At 39.2% G+C, this 18,620-nt stretch overlaps 3 protein-coding genes and 1 non-coding gene across 5 annotated transcripts; 2 read left to right on the top strand and 2 right to left on the bottom strand.

The window, feature by feature from the left end:
- Nucleotides 1–660: 660 nt before the first annotated feature.
- cd22 (cd22 molecule) lies at nt 661–3,646 on the bottom strand. 2 transcript variants are annotated; one of them, XM_086309886.1, is made up of 7 exons: nt 3,588–3,646; nt 2,072–2,422; nt 1,754–1,975; nt 1,393–1,665; nt 1,125–1,206; nt 991–1,024; nt 661–886 (listed from the first exon to the last, which is right to left on the bottom strand). In XM_086309886.1, the coding sequence occupies exons 1-7, from the start codon at nt 3,625–3,627 to the stop codon at nt 851–853; spliced, it is 1,038 nt and encodes a 345-aa protein (XP_086166012.1). In that variant the 5' UTR covers nt 3,628–3,646; the 3' UTR covers nt 661–850. The 2 variants fall into 2 exon arrangements, with proteins under 2 accessions (XP_086166012.1, XP_086166011.1); XM_086309885.1 differs by lacking the exon at nt 661–886 and having other exon boundaries at nt 946–1,024.
- A 784-nt stretch (nt 3,647–4,430) lies between these two features.
- Nucleotides 4,431–9,007, top strand: LOC147318633 (uncharacterized). Its single transcript, XM_086309884.1, has 6 exons — nt 4,431–4,681; nt 5,000–5,114; nt 5,493–5,719; nt 6,208–6,355; nt 7,581–7,703; nt 7,793–9,007. Exons 2-6 carry the CDS (start codon nt 5,030–5,032, stop codon nt 7,873–7,875), a joined length of 666 nt encoding a protein of 221 aa, XP_086166010.1. The 5' UTR covers nt 4,431–4,681; nt 5,000–5,029; the 3' UTR covers nt 7,876–9,007.
- A 1,797-nt stretch (nt 9,008–10,804) lies between these two features.
- Nucleotides 10,805–10,876, bottom strand: trnaa-ugc (transfer RNA alanine (anticodon UGC)). The gene has a single exon. It is a non-coding gene; the product is annotated as a tRNA-Ala (tRNA).
- Nucleotides 10,877–11,632: 756 nt separating this feature from the next.
- On the top strand, nt 11,633–13,827 carry LOC147318631 (uncharacterized). Its single transcript, XM_086309883.1, has 3 exons — nt 11,633–12,055; nt 12,141–12,759; nt 13,143–13,827. Exons 1-3 carry the CDS (start codon nt 11,775–11,777, stop codon nt 13,341–13,343), a joined length of 1,101 nt encoding a protein of 366 aa, XP_086166009.1. The 5' UTR covers nt 11,633–11,774; the 3' UTR covers nt 13,344–13,827.
- Nucleotides 13,828–18,620: the final 4,793 nt, after the last annotated feature.

Raw genomic sequence — 18,620 nt, 5'->3', positions numbered from 1 at the left:
AGGACTGTTTGTGTGGAAGAATCACGACTGAGCAATGCATGCAAATAATTTCTCTTTAAATAGGAGGCATTTTGAAGCTGTAGTCACCAACAAAGGATTTTGCACAAAATATTGCATAATGTGTGGATTTGATCAGTTTAGCACCTTTGGAAGTATATTTACTTGTTGACGTAGTCAATGCTTAAATATTATATTATCCATCCATTCGCTTCTGCTTATCCTTTCCAGGGTCGCGGGGGGCGCTGGAGCCTATCCCAGCTGTCATGGGGCGAGAGGCGGGGTACACACTGGACAGGTCGCCAGTCTGTCGCAGGGCTAACACATAGAAACACAGACAACCATTCGCACTCAGATTCACGCCTATGGGCAATTTAGATTAATCAATTAACCTATCCCGACTAACAGCGTGTCTTTGGACTGCGGGAGGAAGCCGGAGTACCCGGGGAGAACCCACGCAAACACGGAGAGAACATGCAAACTCTACACAGAAAGACTGATGGTGGAATTGAACTCAGTACCTTCTTGCTGTGCAGCAACAGTGCTAACCACCGTGCCCCTATTATATTATATTATATTATATTATATTATATTATATTATATTATATTATATTATATTATATTATATTATATTATATTATATACAAGTTTTACCTGCTGTATATGGATATTCTAAATATCATGTTACTTTAGACCTCTGATCTCTTCTTCAAGGTTGAATAAGGTCAAACTTTCATAAAATGTTTCCTATCTCTAAAACTTGCTTTAAAGCCTGCTGCTTTTGTACTGACAACATTTAGCAAATGATAATAGTATGTGTGGATTCTTGTTTTCTGGGTTATTTTTACCCATTTCACACTGTCATATTTTCATAATCATTGCTGTCCATCTGAAACATAAAAGGACAGCATTAGACATTTTGTGAGAGACGGTTATAATCAGTTTGAATCAATATTTCAAACAGACCCGAGTCCAACGTGTCATCCTTCTCACCTTACTGTCCCCAGCAGGATTACACCACCCCTTCCTTTAACAAGGAAACGAGAGACGTTTGCAAACACAGCACAAAAACATTCAAAATCATCCAACTGCTACTAAATTAGGAGTAGTTGGTATGATTCACTTACCGAACCCAGATAATAATCAGTGTAAGGAAAAGCATCAAAACCACTTTGACTCCAATACCAAAAAGGAGGATAACACGATCAACTGTTAAGAAAAGTAGGAGAAAATGACAAATGACCAAGCCTGCATAGTTTCCTCTGCAAAAATGTAAAAATAAATGCACATTTTTTTGAGCCACTAGATTGGATTTCTTAACAATTTTATGAAATATCTACTAATAATTTGCATCATTTGAACAATAGGTTATGCCCACTCGCCTGACAGACTCACTCTTTGTTTCTTCCACTTCCAGCAGGACCGCCGTCGAGTTGCTTTCTCCGAGACTGTTCCCGGCCTGGCAGAGATAGACTCCACTGTGGGACACCTCCAAAGAGGGAAGAGACAGCACCCGGCCCGAGGCCACCTGAAGCCTGGAGCTGGAGCTGTACCAGGTGTAACTATCTGCTTCAGGGTTAGCAGCGCTGTTGCAGGTAAGATTCACATTGCTGCCCACTGACAGGAGGCCAGCCTGACTCACCTCAGCAGACACGTTCAGTGGAGAATCTGCATTAAACAAAGTCACTGGTTGCACTTTGTGTTGTATGAGTAAAAACTCAGCTTGCAAGAATCAATATTATCTTCATCTACTTACACTGAACATCCAGAGCAGCAGGGTGTGATTGCACTGACTCATACCCCTTGACAGTACATGAATATTTCCCAGTGTCTTCTGCCTGCGCCCACAACAATGTTTTTGTCATTGGATGTCCATCTTTGAACCAGAGTGTGCTTCCAAGTTGGCACGATGTCACACATTCAAGAGTCACCTTTTCTCCAGCTCTCACTCTCTCCGGCTGCACTGTGGCTCTCATCTCTGGATGTGGGTCAGTTAAATATTTTTTTTTTTAAAAAGAACAAGAGGCTGGAAACATTAAGTCTGGAGAGCAGGTTTAATGTAAAATCACTTTACCTGAGACGGTCAGATGCACAGAAGTTTTGCTACGCATTCCTATCGTATCCGTGCCAAAGTGGAAGTAGTAATATCCAGTGTCATTAACCTGCAGGTCATGAACTTTCAGGCTGCAGTTGTGCTGCTGGTCGCCAAGATATTCATAACGATGGCGATACGACAGAAGGTCGACTGAAAGCTCAACTCGTTTCCAGACACCATTTTCCAAACGTCCCTTGTACCATCCAGTCGTTCTAACAGTTTCCCCAGCTGTGTAGTTGTATACGCACCTAAAAGTCACAGATGATCCCTTTATAGCACAAAGATCTGGGTTTTCAAATGTCACTGACCAAGCAGCACTCACAGTTCCTGCTGACAGGTGATGAAACACGACAGAACATATTTTGTTAGTTTCTTTTATTATTATGGAGAATTCAAAGACAAGACGTAAAAGGGAAATTGAAGTAAACCGCTGAACAGTGTGTTTTTTACTTCTTACAAAAAAATGAGGAAGTTAAGTTGTCAAAACAAGGCAACAACAAGAAGGTGAAGATCACTCTGCTGTTCACTCTTATTCGGCCTCCACTAACTTCAGCTTTTTGTTGTCATCATTTTGGTTTGGCTTTTCAGACTGAAACAAATAACCAAACATTGACCTGACAGATACTAAAACAGTCAGTTAATCAGGGGAAATTACCCGATTACATGATTGCCAGCAGTGCGTGTAATGCAAATACTTTCAAATGTGCATGTGAACTGCCACAGTGAAAACTGGGTACGTGTTTTGGGTACAGAATAGGAAAGTAAGTAGGTTCCTTTAAGAGAGCAAGTAGAGGTTGGGTGTGTTTCTTTTTTGTGACGTGACTGTCTAATTGCTATCAGATAATATTCTTCTGGCAGCTCTCTACCAAGCTTTTCATATTTGATGGATTACAATCGGTTCCGATAAAATTTAAGGAGAATAATATTGCTGTTCTCATCCTCATCAATGTTTTTTCTTGCTCATTTGTTGCCTTTTAACTTTCAAAGAGGAAAATCCCACTGAGTACTTTTTTGTATTTGAGTGTCTGCAGTCGCTGAAAATCACACATCCTGAAACAGTTAAACAGCATTTTAACTGTTTCAGCATTTAAGTCTTCCACTGCTACACATTAGCAACTGAAAGTCCAAAACATCAAAGTGAAACTTTGAAGAAAAAAAGATGGTTGGTTGTAAAAATTTGAATCTTGGAAAGTACCTGCTTTCAGAATAATATAATCCCTCTACTCATTGTCTCATCTTTTTATTTATTCCTGTTTGATGCATCATTGCTTCAGCAGGTACAGTCATCTTAACAACTGTGTTATTTTCTATCCTCATGTTCCACATTCACTCTTTGGCTCTTACAAAGTAAAAGCAGCCCCATGCAGTGTAGACATAACAGATAATTACTAAGTATACTTAAAAAAAAAAGTCTAGAATTGCAATCAAAAGAAGTTTTATTCCATTCCAAGCTTTTATGTTATCTTAAAACTCAATTGATAAATAATCTTCTTACCTGACTTCACAGTCAGGAGCAGCAGCACTGCGATCATCATCTCCACATCAATGCGCAATATTTCCACACAGCTTTGAAGTCTTGGCGTCTACTGTAGCTGATACAGTAGACGCCAGCTACACATTTCTGCATTCTGCTCTGTAGAGTTGCATTGAGACCTCTGCATGAACTTGAGATTCAGACAGTGGGAGGGCTCAGCGGTCTCTCACCCATCCTCCGTTATGACTCATTGCCAAAAATGTGACAATTTAAAGTCAGGTGAAAAAACAACAAAACAGAAGACAGAATGGTTTTATTTTGGCCTTAAACTAATTTAATAACATTTGTGAAACCCATTCATAAATAAATTACAGCAAATATTCATTTATTTGTAACTTATTATTCACTTTTTTCAAGATTTTTTTTATAAGCTGGCAGATGGGGAACTTGTGTTTCACTAGTTCAACTTCCATTTCTGTTATTACTCTCACTTCGTAATGAAAATATGACAACTTTGAAAACAAATGCCCCTCGATTATTTTTTCCATCCAGCCAAACACCAAAATGTAAAAATGAAGAAAACCCTCTAACAGAAGGAAGGCATTTCTGGCAGGTCACGATCATTTACCATGAACTTTGTCCCTTGTGCCTTTTTTAAACCATTCAAAGAGAAGCATCACTGATTGAAGGGTGAACAAAGAAGACAGGTTTAAGACATTTGTTTGTGTGTGTGTGCGCGTGCGCGAACCTGACGTCTGACCCAGCTATAATCGGTTCAGGCTGGGCCTGCATAACCTGTTTGTTACTTGTTTTCATCAATCCAGCTTGCACATAAGGAAGTTCTCCACATTCCTAAAAGCGCCCTGTTGTCCTGAACTTCTGAAGCGAGCGGATGGAGATAGGCAGAAAGAAGTGAAGCAGCGAAGGGTAAGAAGTGTGAGGACAGTGACACTGTTATGGACAGTGGGCGCAGATGTTCGTCACAGCGGCCGGTCTCCACCACATCTGTGCAATAAATAGGATTTTCTTTTTAAAGAGGCACCGTCAAACAATCTTCAAATAAGGAAGCTTTCTGTAGAGCTGGTTGGGAGATTCCAGTTCGTTTTGTGCTCAGTGTAAGTAATTTCATTTGAAATTCATATGTTTTCTAAAATGAAAAAAGTAAGTCATTTGCTCAGGTGACATAGAGCAGCATGTTAGATTGCGTGTATGTTTAATTTATAGTATTTTTAAAACTATGTTGTTGTCAACACTCTCAGTTTGCTATATCTAATTCTAGAACAGTGTTCATCTACTGCTGCACTACACCCATGAAAAGAATGGTTGCATAAATAACTGGTTATCTACACACTCCCGCACACAGGCACCCGTATAACCTGGTTTTGCATTCACTGAACTTCTTTTATGGTTTATGAAGTTTTTGTTGTTTGCAGGTTACTAACTGGAACTATAGTGAAGAAAATATGGACGGAGAAATGAGGAGCAGAAGGGCGCTTCCTCTGATGTGCTTGTTTCTGACTGTGCTCCAGATCAGCACACCTTCCTCAGGTAAACCAACCACATCCATGACTTCCAAAATATACTTTGCAGTCACTGAGACATTCCTCTCTCACGCTTCCTCATTCCATCGTCGCAAATCTTTCCATCCATTTCATTCCAGTCATTAGGCTAGATATACATTTAGGAGAGGAGGTGTGACTCTGTATTTGGATATTTGTTTTGTATTTATTTTGTGAAATAACTTTGATGTTATTTACTTTCTATAAGAATTTTTGTACTCTTTAGTTTTACCAAATATAAATTGCTGATATATTTGGGTTAGCAGTGCATTTGTTAAATTGCAACTTTTTACTTTTTACCTGATCATTTTTCTTCCTTCTCTCTCTCTCTCACGCGCATGCATTGATCACCCAATCACTGCTCCAGCTCAAAACACAACTTTGAGTACTGCTAGCACCACCACCAAAGCTCCAAGCACCGGTGCTCTCAAGTACAGCACACAGCCATCTAACATCTCAGTGGGTGTGGGAGAGCCTGCAGTGTTTCACTGTGGCGTGCCCGAAGCGCATCCGAACCTCACGTTTACCTTGTATGGGAGTAATCACAACTACAGCCTCACCTGCCCCGGTGGCCACGTGGAAGACATCCCCCAGGTGAGGGAGGGGAGGGGGGAGTGACCATGTGACTGTTGTTTTCTGACAGGAAACAGCTGCTATTAGATTACAGGGAGTCTTTCTGAAGAAGCAGAAACAGGATGTGCACATCAAGGAACAAATATGACAAAGCTTTTCTAGGAAACCAAAGTAGAACCAAGTCACATTTACAATAAGGTTACAGCAGCCCTCACTGTGCCGTGGATTTATATATTCTAAGCGTGTCTGCATATTCATTTTTTTCATTGTAAGTGGTCATTATAAGGACATTCAATCATGAGTTTAACATGTTTGCACTATGGTGCATTTTCAACTCATCCCCATCAAACGACCCAGGATCATTTTATAGTATCATCATCTTACATGTGTTAAGATTGTGTTGACATTGTAAATTGACCACCATCAATCACCCTATGAAAACGTCTTCTTTTGAAGCACTTTTGAATCCCTTATTCAGTCTCCTTTCTCTCCTCTTTCTCCATCCTCAGGCTGTCTATGGACGTTGTGAAATGAAGAATGGAGAGTCGCTGGCTACGTGGACCCTCCTGGGAACTGCCTTGCCCCACAACGGCACAAGAGTAGTTTGTCAGCAGCTGAGCAACCCGAGAGCGCTCTCTGCCGTCCTGCATGTTTATGGTGAAGTATTGAAATACAGTAAAACTAAGTGCATTGCCTAACGTTGCATGTCTTCAGTTTAATTCAATCCAGTAGTCTCTTGGGTTCAGGTCCAAGTCGCTTTATTTGTACCTTTCAGTAGTTGCAGTTTAATCAGATGGTTGCCCCACTTTGAGCGTTTCCTGTAGTTTCTTACCATTAAAAGGGGGTTAAAAGGAGAAAGAACATCATCTCCTAGTTCTTTCTCAGAGGGGATCATCTGACTTTTGGGTTTTCTCTCTTAATTGTAGGACCTCAACATTACACACTAAGACCTGTCAATTCTCTGTGGGGGACACTAAGTCTGAGACCACTGTGCCCAACAAAATGTTTGCAGTCTATGGAGTCCTGCTGTACTGTCAAGAGGACACCCTGAGCTTAGTGACTTTCCACAGACAATGGGCATTGCAGCTTTTACATCTTATGGCAACAAGTTTAAGTGATCATTTTTTTGCAGATAAACCACTAAAACTCAAATTGTTTCTTCAATATGAGATTCTTAACTTCAATTTGGCAGCATTTCATTAATGTGCAGTCATTTTAACCCTTTAGCTTTTTATTGAGTGGTTTGTTTGTTTTTTTGTCAGTGTTCATTTTCAATCTCTCCAGGAAGTAGAGGACTGAGTGAGGCAGAAAAGAGGAGATAGAGAGCATATAGTTTTACCTACCTCGAAGCAGGACGCACCTTATGACAAACTGAAAGTGTAATAAGCAATGCGTCTTTTCAGCCTTTTCAGTTAAATACACACACACACACAGTACATAATCAGGTGCAAGTCTAATTTCTAATGTATTTACTTTGCCGAGACTAGGGCTGCTCTGGTTACATCATCCAGCTCATCCATATATGGGCATTGAGATTTTTGGACATTTCTAAGCACACAAACTACAGGGAGGTGCTCATCTCTGAGGAATGCCTTAAAACTGAAAGCCTTCTTCATCATATCTGTTCATGGCATGACTTGGATACATAGGATCCAGATACAGTTATAATCTTAGATATAGTGATCTTTTTCTCCTCTGATAAGGAGAAAAAGAATGATACCCTCTGAAAGGTGAGACCTCTCTTAAACACGATGCAACAAGGCTGGCTCAATCTGCAGAGACCACGAAAAGCCTGTGTAGTTGAGACAGCATGTAAAGTTTCCTTTACATGGCGGTGTCCTGTTTTGCACTCATGTTGTTTTTATTTTTACTTTATGCCTAGATACTGGTGCAACCAATGTCCTTCTCATTGGCTGTATTCTTGGAGGATTCTTTGGCGTCCTGTTAGTGGCAGCTTTGTTATACACCTTCCTGGTCAAATCTGAGTCCTTCCAGGAATGCTTCGGTGAGTGATGGATAAATTTATTAGCACAAGAAATGACTGAGAAGAATAAATAGACTGACAATTAATATACAATGTGTCTGTGCTTTTAGGTGGGGAAGAAACCGAAGATGATATGATCACTATTGTATCAACGGAACAAAAGAAGAAATCAAGTCAGGATGTGACAGACTGAAAATAGATACACAAACTGTTTCTATTTTGTTACCAGGCTAGCTAAAGTGAGAGCTGGACTGAGCCAAGGTCTGGAGATAATGCTGTTGCAAATGTTTAAAATCAATACTTTTACTGAAAGTGCTCATAGATATGACGAGACAATCTGTTCCTACACTTTGATCTGTTCAATTTAGATGCTTTGAATAATTTCTTCTCACGCTTTAAATTATTCGTGACCACAAGCCAAATAAATCTTGCTTACTTACTTAAAATTAGTGTATGTATGTGTGTAGAGAAAAGAAAAATCAGGCAGACAAAGAGCAATGAGCTCATTTACATCTAAATAAGTCGTTCTCTTAGCTTGAAAAACAACACTGGTATTTTATAGCTGTTTTATTTTGGAAATATTATAATTCCACATTTATGCAGTGCAACGACGCAAAAATCACCTGTACCAATTCTGATTACTTATTGAAAGGACGATGTGATTTAGGCCACTTAAACTTGAAATTGTGATTACAAGTAATTTAGTATCACTTGATGATTTTGAATCTGTAAACATGTTTTCATCTCAGCTCCAGGTGGAAGGAAAAGGAAAGAAATGACGGTGCATTGTAGCCAGTCGGTGCCATGTTTTACTACATGGCACTGACATTTTTCTCTCTCTGCTCCATTTATGCCTGCTTTTGAAGGCTTTCAGCCTGACAATGGGCTGCTCACTAATGCAGGAACTACATGTGCTTTTAACAGTAGGTCAGTTTGTCCACTTGAGGGAAGCACTTACTCTGAGGAAAAGCTGATCATCAAAGAATGACTGTGAATAAAAACTCTTAGTCAACATAATTTGCATATGCTAATAAATTAAAAGTACACTGTAGATGTTGATGTACTGGAGTTTATTGAATGAAGTGAGCATCTATATTTATATGTTGCTTTTTCCATAAAGACAGCACAGAGCAGAGTTGCTTTAAGTTTTTACAGCTCAGGGTGTATCACTCTTTATGCTTTGTGTGTATGTGGTTATTTGCCGTCTATGCATTCTACTTTAATTTTTTCATATATTAAATATATTTGTATGTTTCTTTACATATATCTTGCTGCAGCTGCTCACACTTTTCATGAGACACACTGATGTTAAAAATAAAAGCTGAGTGCACTTTAATCCAGCCCTTACTGATTTTTTTTCTCCATATTGAGCTGTTTGATTCGCTCTGTGGGTCACTATGTAATCTTGGGTCATTAGTTATTAGAGGAGCAGGTTAGGTGCTCTAACTCCTAATCAATATATCAAAAAATCATTCTATGACCATGTTTTTTGTAGAATCCAGGCCCAGAAAAGCCTAAGAAGATAAGTTAGATAAAAAACTACGTTTGATACGGCCTTTCGTTGTGTTTAATGAGATATCTGGATGTCTATGTCTATGACATTTGTTGTAGGTGTAGGCTTGATTTTCTTCTGTAGTCTGTAGGAAGTTTACCATCAGATTTTTTTTCCTTCTATAATGTTGTGCTGGTCAGACCTTCTTGTATTCACTTTAGAACAAGACACCCGGATGAATTGTCCCTGCAACCACGAGTCAGTAATGCGATTAGACATCACAATATCCGGCGCAACATCTGCTCCCATTTCTTTAGTTGAATCTATGAAAAATTCCACATTTTTATACAACAAATACAAATTGTTGTATAAAATCTGATTTTTCTACCTATAACTGCACATCACTTTCATTTGCAGTCTTGGTTCTAGTTAAAGTGAACTTTTATATCAATCCGGCTTCAACAATGCAGATGGTTTTAGAGTATTAGACTGTACTCTCTTCTCTTCTCTGTTTATATTCAAAATTAAGAAAGGCAGTCCACAGCTGATCCACATTATGAATTATGAAGCTTTATGATGATAACTGATGGATTTTCCCTTCACATGTTTGGCTCATTATCCTGAGTCAGTTAAATATTTCAGAACGGCCGACCATACCAAAGGTTTTATTTTAACAGATCCAGTTTGAAAGTCCTTTGCTCTTTTGCCTTCTGCTGATATCTTCTTTTATCATTTCATCATCTTCTTCTGCACTTCAGTCATTTGGACCAATAACTAAGACTCGTGAAAGAGACAGAGGTCAGTAGCCTGTCATATTGAATAAGATTCAAATTCAGACATTTACCTAACCTTAATTTGCCAACTAAGCCCAGAGACTGGCTGGATTTGAATGTAGAAAATCTCTTTGGGGCTTTAAAACACAGAGCATCAGAGCCTTTTACTCCACCACACATGGCTGCATTTGGGTCCACTTTATGTGCTTACTTAAAATTTGTTTTTTTACGATTTCCATTTTTTTACATAAGGAGCAAATGAGATCAGGCCACTTTTACTGTCATGGTTTTTCTAGTAGAAAGAAACGTCTGATCCTTTGTTAGACACACCTACATTTTATGTAAACTTTAGGGAAAGATTGATGTGGAGGCAGAAAAGAAAGAAAATAAAAATCCTTCTCACATCCACAAATAAGTCCAATGTAGAATCTCACTCACTCAGCAGTCTTTCCAGGTACATCTCTTGTCATCCCCAGCGTGTCTTATCTTTTTTAGATGGAGTGTATTTGTCAGGTTGAGTGGGCAGTCTATTTATTATCTATTTATTTATTGCCTGCTAAAAGACAATATGACAGAAAACGTTTCTGAAAGTCTCAGAAACACCATGAGTGAGCAAAAGAAAGGTTCTGGTCTAAACAGTTTCTTAGTGACCGCATACATTGGGGTACATATCTCAGCCAAAAAAAGCTGGATTTTGTGGGATAGTCAAAAACTCTGGACACATTTCGATACATATTATACAGCAACTCGGAGTAGATTACATTAGATGAAACTTTATTAATCCCTCGGGTGGATTCCTCCAGGAAATTCAGTAGAAGTTTTGAGCTGTAGCTCAGAAGCTTGATGGTATAAAAACCTGGAGATGCTGGGGATTGAACCCAGGACCTCAGACATGCAAAGCATGTGCTTTACCACTGAGCTACATCCCCTGACAATATAATGAAGCCTGGGAATGAATTTAAACTGAATGAGACAATGGAAAGCGTTCTTGTATGTTTTCAAGGCAGTTCTCCCAAATGTCGTCTGGAATACATTCTCCAAAGTAATTTTCCCGCTTAGCAGAAGAGGAGGCGCCTGCAGACAAGAGAGCGTCAGGTGGGATTTTAACATATTTTTCTACATGCTACTCTCTATTATAGTCTCAAAATTAATTTATACCTGACGTTACCTGCAGGTAGCAGGGATAAGATGTTACTTTGCAATCCCTATTTCCTTTGTAACTGCTTGAAAGAAGCAAAGACCCCCATTCATGCAAATATCGTATAAATATATACCAGATTTGGTGGGGGTTTTAGCAGTGGGTAATGCTAGGGATACGGGGTTAAGATTGAACTAAGATTAACTCTGTTTCAAGCTCCATACAAGACTGAATATGATTGAGCTGTTGTTAAAACCTCACTTATTAGTAGTAGTGGGAGTTAACTGGATTGCACACTTATTAAGAAAGAAATTAGACATTCTCAAACAGATGCAATTAGTTTCCCAATTAGAGAGAAAGGAAGAGTTTTCCCAAACTATTTCAACAAATATAAAATAAAACATGTAGTGTCACAGTAGAGTAGGAGAGCATCTTTAAGAACAAAGTCAAAGGTGACAACAGGAGAGTACAACAACAGGGCCATTTGAAATGTATTTGAAATTGTGCAGAGTTCCTATTGGTAAGCTGGATGTTGAGGTGTGTGTAGGTGGCACTGATCACATAGCTGGTTGCTATAAAAGCAGGGTGATTGCTGTTCAGCAGCCACGGATCACATCATAAACTGACTGACAGCAAATACAATCTCTGAAAACTGATCTGTGTGGCTTGTTGTCCAAACAGGAGCAGATATGGGGAAAAGCAACTTTGAACTGGCACTTTGCCTCGTACTCATTGCTGCCTGTGGCTTACAAGGAAACATTGAACGTGACACACAAATTTTTATTGGGAAAAGGAACTGGACACAAGCAAGACTATTCTGCCAGACACATTATGTTGACTTGGCTACTTTGGACATGATAAATATGAAAGTTATTATACCATTTTTGGTCCAAAGGAATATCCCAAACACTTGGATTGGTCTGCTCAGAGATCCTGAAGATGACTCATTCTGGAAGTCTATAAATCTAAGGTGAGTGTCAATTTTGAAATGACCTTTATGTCAATATCCATGTCTGTTTATGCTGATTTTGAGATGATTGTTGTGTTGATTTCAGAACAGGTGAAGGTGTCTCAGGTGATGACCTCTCACATACCAGCAAATGGGCCTCTGCACAGCAGGACTACTGTGCAGTTGTAGGAGATGACCTCATGTGGTACAGTGCACAATGTTCAAGTATCAATAATGTCTACTGTTCCCGAGGTGATGTAATCCAGTATCACACTGTTATGCTCGGTTGGTATGATGCTGTAAAGTGCTGTATGGAAAACTATGGTTACCTAGCCACTGTCACCCAGGTAAACTCAGGTGATGTTGACAAACGGGGCTGGATTGGACTGTATCGAGTGGGAGGCAAGACCTGGAACTGGACGGGTAGTTTAGCATCTAGCTACAGAAACTGGGCACCAGGACAGCCACTCACTGCAGACTGTGGCTCTTTGCATGCTTTTATCGGAGGCTGGGTAGGCTATGCTTGCTCTGAAAAGTTTAACCCTTTTTGTTTTGTTGACAACCTGGTGGTGGTGAATGAGAACAAGACATGGGAGGACGCCTTGATTCACTGCAGAGAGATGAAAGCATCATGTGCTGGCTGTACATACGACCTCCTGAGCCTGACCGATGTCTCTCAGTACAACTATGTCAGAGACAGGATCTACAGAGCAACCACTGATGAGGTTTGAGTTTATTAGTTTTGAATTATAGATGTTCTTCTAAATGCATCACTTGTTCATAGATTCTGCATTAAACACCAGAGGAGTTCACGTTCAAGTGGCTTTACTCTTTCTACTAGTTCAGTGCTTTAAGGCAGGCTGTGCTGTGGAGATGTCCTTTCATGTCCAATGTGTTTAAAATCTATACTGTACAAAACAACTGCATGGGGGGGGAAGGAGGGGGTGGGGGTAAATTAAAAAAAGGATCAATATTCATTTCAGGAAAGGCTTCACTAAAGCCTCGGTAATGAGTATTTGTGTCCGGCTTAATTTGCAAATAGAAATCTCTTATATCAACACTTCCACAGCCAGGAGTGACTCTCCCAGTTTTGTCCTGTGTTTCTCAGGCTTGGATTGGCTTGCGCTTCCCGGGAGGAAAATGGTTTTGGTTAAATGGAGACAAACCAGGTCCCAAAGATATGCTGCCGGACTGTCCGTCCAACTGGGAACACTGTGGGACTTTGTCCAAGTTTGACACAAACAGCACGTGGATGATCAGGGACTGCGCAGACAGAAGAAACTTTGTCTGCATTGAAGTGACCCCATAGTGAATGAAACTGGCAGCTTAACATCAAATGCGATAGTAATGGTTGTTCTATCTGTACGTTAGAGTTATGCACTAATCAAATCTATGCTAAGTGTGATGCTAATATTATTTATTAATCCTTTCATTGTAACACACATTATACCATATACATATGTTATGATCTCTGAAAACAACGGTGTACTCTGAGGTTGTAGATACTTTAAAACGAGAAGTGCAGATCAGGCAAGATCAGTTGCATCATTAAAACACGAAATCATTACATGGCTTTGAGCTACAGTGACAAAGGCTCCTTTAATGACAGATATATTATTCAAGGACCTTAAATGACTTTAGATGACTTCTTGAAAACCCATCTGTTCTCTGATTGGATTGTTACATTTGTGATTGACATGACATTGACCAATCAGATGAAAGGAAGAAAAACAGGGTCAAAATTCGTACTTGTAACTTGCAGGGTTTTTTTCTGGCTAAGTCCACACACAAATCTTTTTTACGCACACACAAATCTTTTTACACATACAAAAAATTTTACACACACACAAATTCTTTTTACACATACAAATCCTGATTTACAAGTACAAAACTGACTTACAAGTACAAAATATTTATGACCACATGTTGAGCCCATAGCAAAGCTCTTCAATCTGCAAAAGCTTTCACCTTCAATCCTCCAAATGATAACACCACAAGAACAATGGACACCTGAACCAAGACGAGCAAATCATGCCTGTCAAAGCTATGTCAGTGTCGAGGACCACTGAAAGGCATCCAGAGATGATTCCCCACATCTGTTTAACATGGCAGAGGTTTATCGATGATGCAAATGTGAAAAAAAAAACAGAAAAAAGCTCCTGGCCTCTCAGCTTGCCCAGTTCAAGCCATTGTTAACAGGAGATGGATACACCATACAGATGGCAATAATGTAACGGATGGATGTAAACAGGCAAGGAGCTTTATGACAGCACTGTCTGAAATGAAAGGAGAGAGATCCCTTTTTTCGGTATTATTTAATTAATGTCTATTTCTAAATGTGATAGTAAGGCAAGCGTTACTTGCCTTACTTTTCCTGATGGAACTCCACTGCGTAATGTCTGCATTAGTCTTACACATGCCACATTTTATACACAAATTTGAGTTACAGTATGCTTAACTATCTACTCTCAGAGTGACTTAGTAGCATATAACAGTAGGCAGTTGATACCAGAGAAAACTGTTGAGCCATGAAATGAAGCCAGAGGTGGCCTCATACATGCATACTACTACTACTACTAATGATGATGATGATAATAATAAATAAATAAATAAACCACCCTTCTCAGTTTTGTTATGAATGGTGAAACCATGCAAAGGCCTTTTTACAGTGAGTAAATATGCTTTTGAATCCTCTAAAATTTGACTTTTTATCACAAGAGTCTGTGTTGAACTGCAGTTTTTGCCACTTCAGCATGGACTTACAGTTTTTTCTGATTGTTTAAGCACATTTTTTGTAACTATTGGCTAATTTTGCAAAACTCTTCACACAGATAAGAAAACCTGTCACCCAATAATCAAAACATTGTAGTTCTCTTGCAAAAGCAAACACAGCTAGATTAACTCTTCACACCTTCGTAAAAATGGTGTTTCCGTATCAAACAGTACACACAAGCCATCATCTACTAAGCACACAATGCGCCAACTGCACACTGATGGTATGAATACAAAACACATCTGGCTTTTGCTTTCTCTGTGCACAAGGTAGGCCATGTCAGTTTGAGCTCATACTTCTGTCATAGATCCATAAGCATAGAGGGATCCAAACATCAAGTACATCAAAACAAACACAAGTGTTTATTTCCAAGTATAGGATTATTTGCAATCGCCATAATGACTATATGGGTTACTTGGTCTGCAGTGAACATGCTTCCTCTGCCCCCAGCATCTGGTCATCTAGCAATTCTGTAAAGTAACAATTTCAGTATTTTTACATCAATGGTATTGGTGTGTTTCTCATTGGCATATGGCAGTGCTACAGATCTTTGTGCGAAGTGACTGTACTAACCGATTCTCATTTCAAGATGTCCTTATGGTGCTTGCTACAGTGTAGCGGCTCGAGTTAGGCTGGACCCGTTGGCCAGCTACCCTCAGGGTCATTCCACGGTTGATGACATGGTCCACTATTGTAGCTCTGATGTCATCAGCAATTCTATTTCTTACTCTTCCTACCCTTCCTCTCCCCCCTCCTCATCTTCCTCTCCCCCCTCCTCGTCTTCCTCTTGCTCCTCCTTGTCCTTGTCGTCCTCTTCATCCTACTTCTTCACCTCCACGTCCTCTTCCTCGGCCTCCTCTACTTCTCACTCTTTCTGCTCCCTCCATTGTACTCCGCACACACAGCTTACCTGTATTATAGTGCTTAGGCTGATTGCAAAGTGAACTAATTATCTAAAAAAGTTTTCACATGTGAAAGTGTGCCAGACAGTTGGCAAATTAGTGTTAATGATAGCCATACATGTGTATACTTTTGCTAGGAGTGTGTTGGAAATTTGGTAATTGAGTGTTGTGCAGTGAATTGTGCCTACAGTTTTGCAAAGTGTGTGTTACGAAATTGCAAACTGAGTGCAAAGCAGATTTTGTGCTTTTGGTTTTGCAAACTCAGTGAGTGGTTTTGCTATAAGTCTGAATAGTTTTAGGAATTGTGCTACAGGAATCACAGTTAGAGTTTAAGCATTCAGAAAAAACTGTAAGCATTCAGAAAAAACTGTAATTCCCTGTTGATATGAAGTAAATCTCTTTTAGCGACCTCTTGTGTTTTGCTTCCCCCTGGTGGTGATTACAGTTTGTCTCAGGACCAGCTACTACCTACTTGTATTTGCTTTTTTTTTTTAACTTTCCACCCTCATGTCAGTCTAAGCAAGCTGCTCATAACATTTCCAATAAACTAACCATTTATTTCTAAACTTAATGTTGCTAAAGTTCTCTCCAACTTCACTAAAACATTGCTACTCATAAAACGTGCCACGTCTGGGTGCATAAAACAGGGACCAAGTCTCTCATTAGTAATACAGCGCTTACCCTGCCATTTGATTGCCTTTGACTGGGATCCTCACTCACTCTGCTGTGTGTTGTGACACCTGACTGACGAGCCCAGCAAAACACACACACAGACAGAGAGGGAGAGAGAAAGAAAGAGAGAGAGAGAGTGAGATCAGCAGGAGAGAATTCTCCCTCAACTTTTAGTTGATACAGTGAGGTAGTTTGGAGCAAAGTGTTGATTCAGCTGCTCATCTGCACCTCGGTCCGCACCACGATAGGTTTCTGTCATATTCTAGTGTCTCATCTTAGCCCGTAGTGTTAGCATGGCTAAAAGATGAATGAGGAAAATGATGGATATGTGTTTAGGAGCCAGTCAGGTTATGTTCCTCACTTTTTATTTCTTACTCTGGCTGGGATTAAATCTAACTGTCTAAACACACAGGACTCTCACATGGCCACCAACTAGTAAATCTGAATGACTTTCTGTTTGCGTATAAACCATGTTGTGACTTTATTTTGAAGGGCTTTATCATTTTTATTGTTATTGTTGGGCTTTTATTGTTATTGTTATGATATCATTATAATGATATCATTGTAAGGATAATTATGTGCAAGGATTATTATTATACACATTTCTAGGTCTGACTTCTAACTATTACGTAAGCTTACCTGTCCTCACACCTTTCTTTCTCCTGTTTATGGAAAAACACCCTCAAATACCACCATAACAGAGGCGCACGTGTGTGTCCACTGTTCAGTGTGTCTTCTCAAGATGACCTTTGTCAAATACAATGAAACTATTTAACTTGTTCCATTATATCGAAAGAAATGACTAGTAGTAGACTAGTAATAACTAGTAGCACTGGCCGAGTTGAGTTAGTTGTGGGGCAGTTGATCAGTTTTATAGCTTTTACAACTTTTAGATACAGCCTCTATTTTTTTGTGCTTTTAAGGAGGATTTGTTCGCCTTCGGAGAGCTCCTGAGAGATTTGAAATTTAAATTTTGCTCTCCAAAAATCAACACATAACATAAATATTTTATAAACATTTTGGTTTATGCCATGCTTTAAAACATTATGTCTCCAAAACAAGTAGTTGACATTATTTATTTAACCTTTATTTATTAGGTAGTTCCACTGAGACTCAATGTCTCAAATACAAGAGAGACAACATATTAAAATTACAACAATAAAAAAAACAAAAAACATAAAAAGAGCAAAGAATTGTCTAATGTTTACACAGTCATGTCAAAAACAGGAACTAGTTCCCAGTGATGATTTCACAAGGTCATTTGTATGTCTTTTAAAGTCTGCAAGTGAAATCGATCATCGAGAGAGCTTCTATAATCTAGTCCTTGAAGACGGGGCAGAAAATGCCTTCTTTCTTAGTTCTGTACGAACTGTAATGATGTCCTGCGACTGTAAATGTTATTTTTGAGAGCTTGTTTTACTTTTACAACCTGTATTTAAAGAAAAGAACCAGACTTTCAACAGCTTCACTGTCAAAGAACAATAGTATGCTATATTGACCTGGGGTAGTTTCAGAGTAGTTTCATACCTGTTCGAGGATAAACTTTACTGTGGTTTCTTATTGCTGTTAAAATGTTCTTTAATATAGATAGGAGGCCAGAGAAGAAGAAAACAGCGCCTGCAGATAGAAACCTCTTACCTTCACAAAAAGAAATGCATGAGTGTCCTTTACATATTGTACAGGACACGTCCTGTAATTCTATCAGTGACATGCCAATGTCATGGAAGAAAATGACCTTTATTTAACCTCACTTATGACAAGCAAGTGGTGCTTTATGCAGACAGACACCACACACACAGCTGTTATTGAGTGCCTCATTCTTTCACCCCTGTATGCTTAATAATGTGATTTAATTGTATAAAAAATAACTTCAAACCATTGATGAATTATAAATTAGTTAAGCTAAGCATAAGCATAGCATTGGGATGTAAAAAAAAAATGTTGGATTTTAGTTTTTCCACTCCCCCATTTTCCTTTCTTGTCATCAGCTTTGCCACTATCATGTGTCAAAGTATTTTACTCTCCCATAGACCAAAACCTCAGCACACATACTTTACATTCTTGTGTCTGTGTCATTGTCTCTCTTTTCTAACCTTGCAGGTATCAGACGGATACAGTCTACCCCGGCTTTTTTCTGCTGTGTGACAGAACAAGGAATGGCACCACTATACGGCATGATAAAATGTAACACCAAAGAAAATCTACGCGGATAACTAACCAGCATACTTGTACACAAACA

The sequence above is a fragment of the Aulonocara sp. 'chitande type north' Nkhata Bay genome, linkage group LG11, assembly GCF_057382095.1.
Source record: "Aulonocara sp. 'chitande type north' Nkhata Bay isolate Kocher_YH1m ecotype deep benthic linkage group LG11, A_spYH_male_GT1.1, whole genome shotgun sequence".
Lineage (NCBI taxonomy): Eukaryota > Metazoa > Chordata > Actinopteri > Cichliformes > Cichlidae > Aulonocara > Aulonocara sp. 'chitande type north' Nkhata Bay.
The sequence above is the reverse complement of the archived record's forward strand: the minus strand, read 5'-3'. Positions and strand labels throughout refer to the sequence as shown.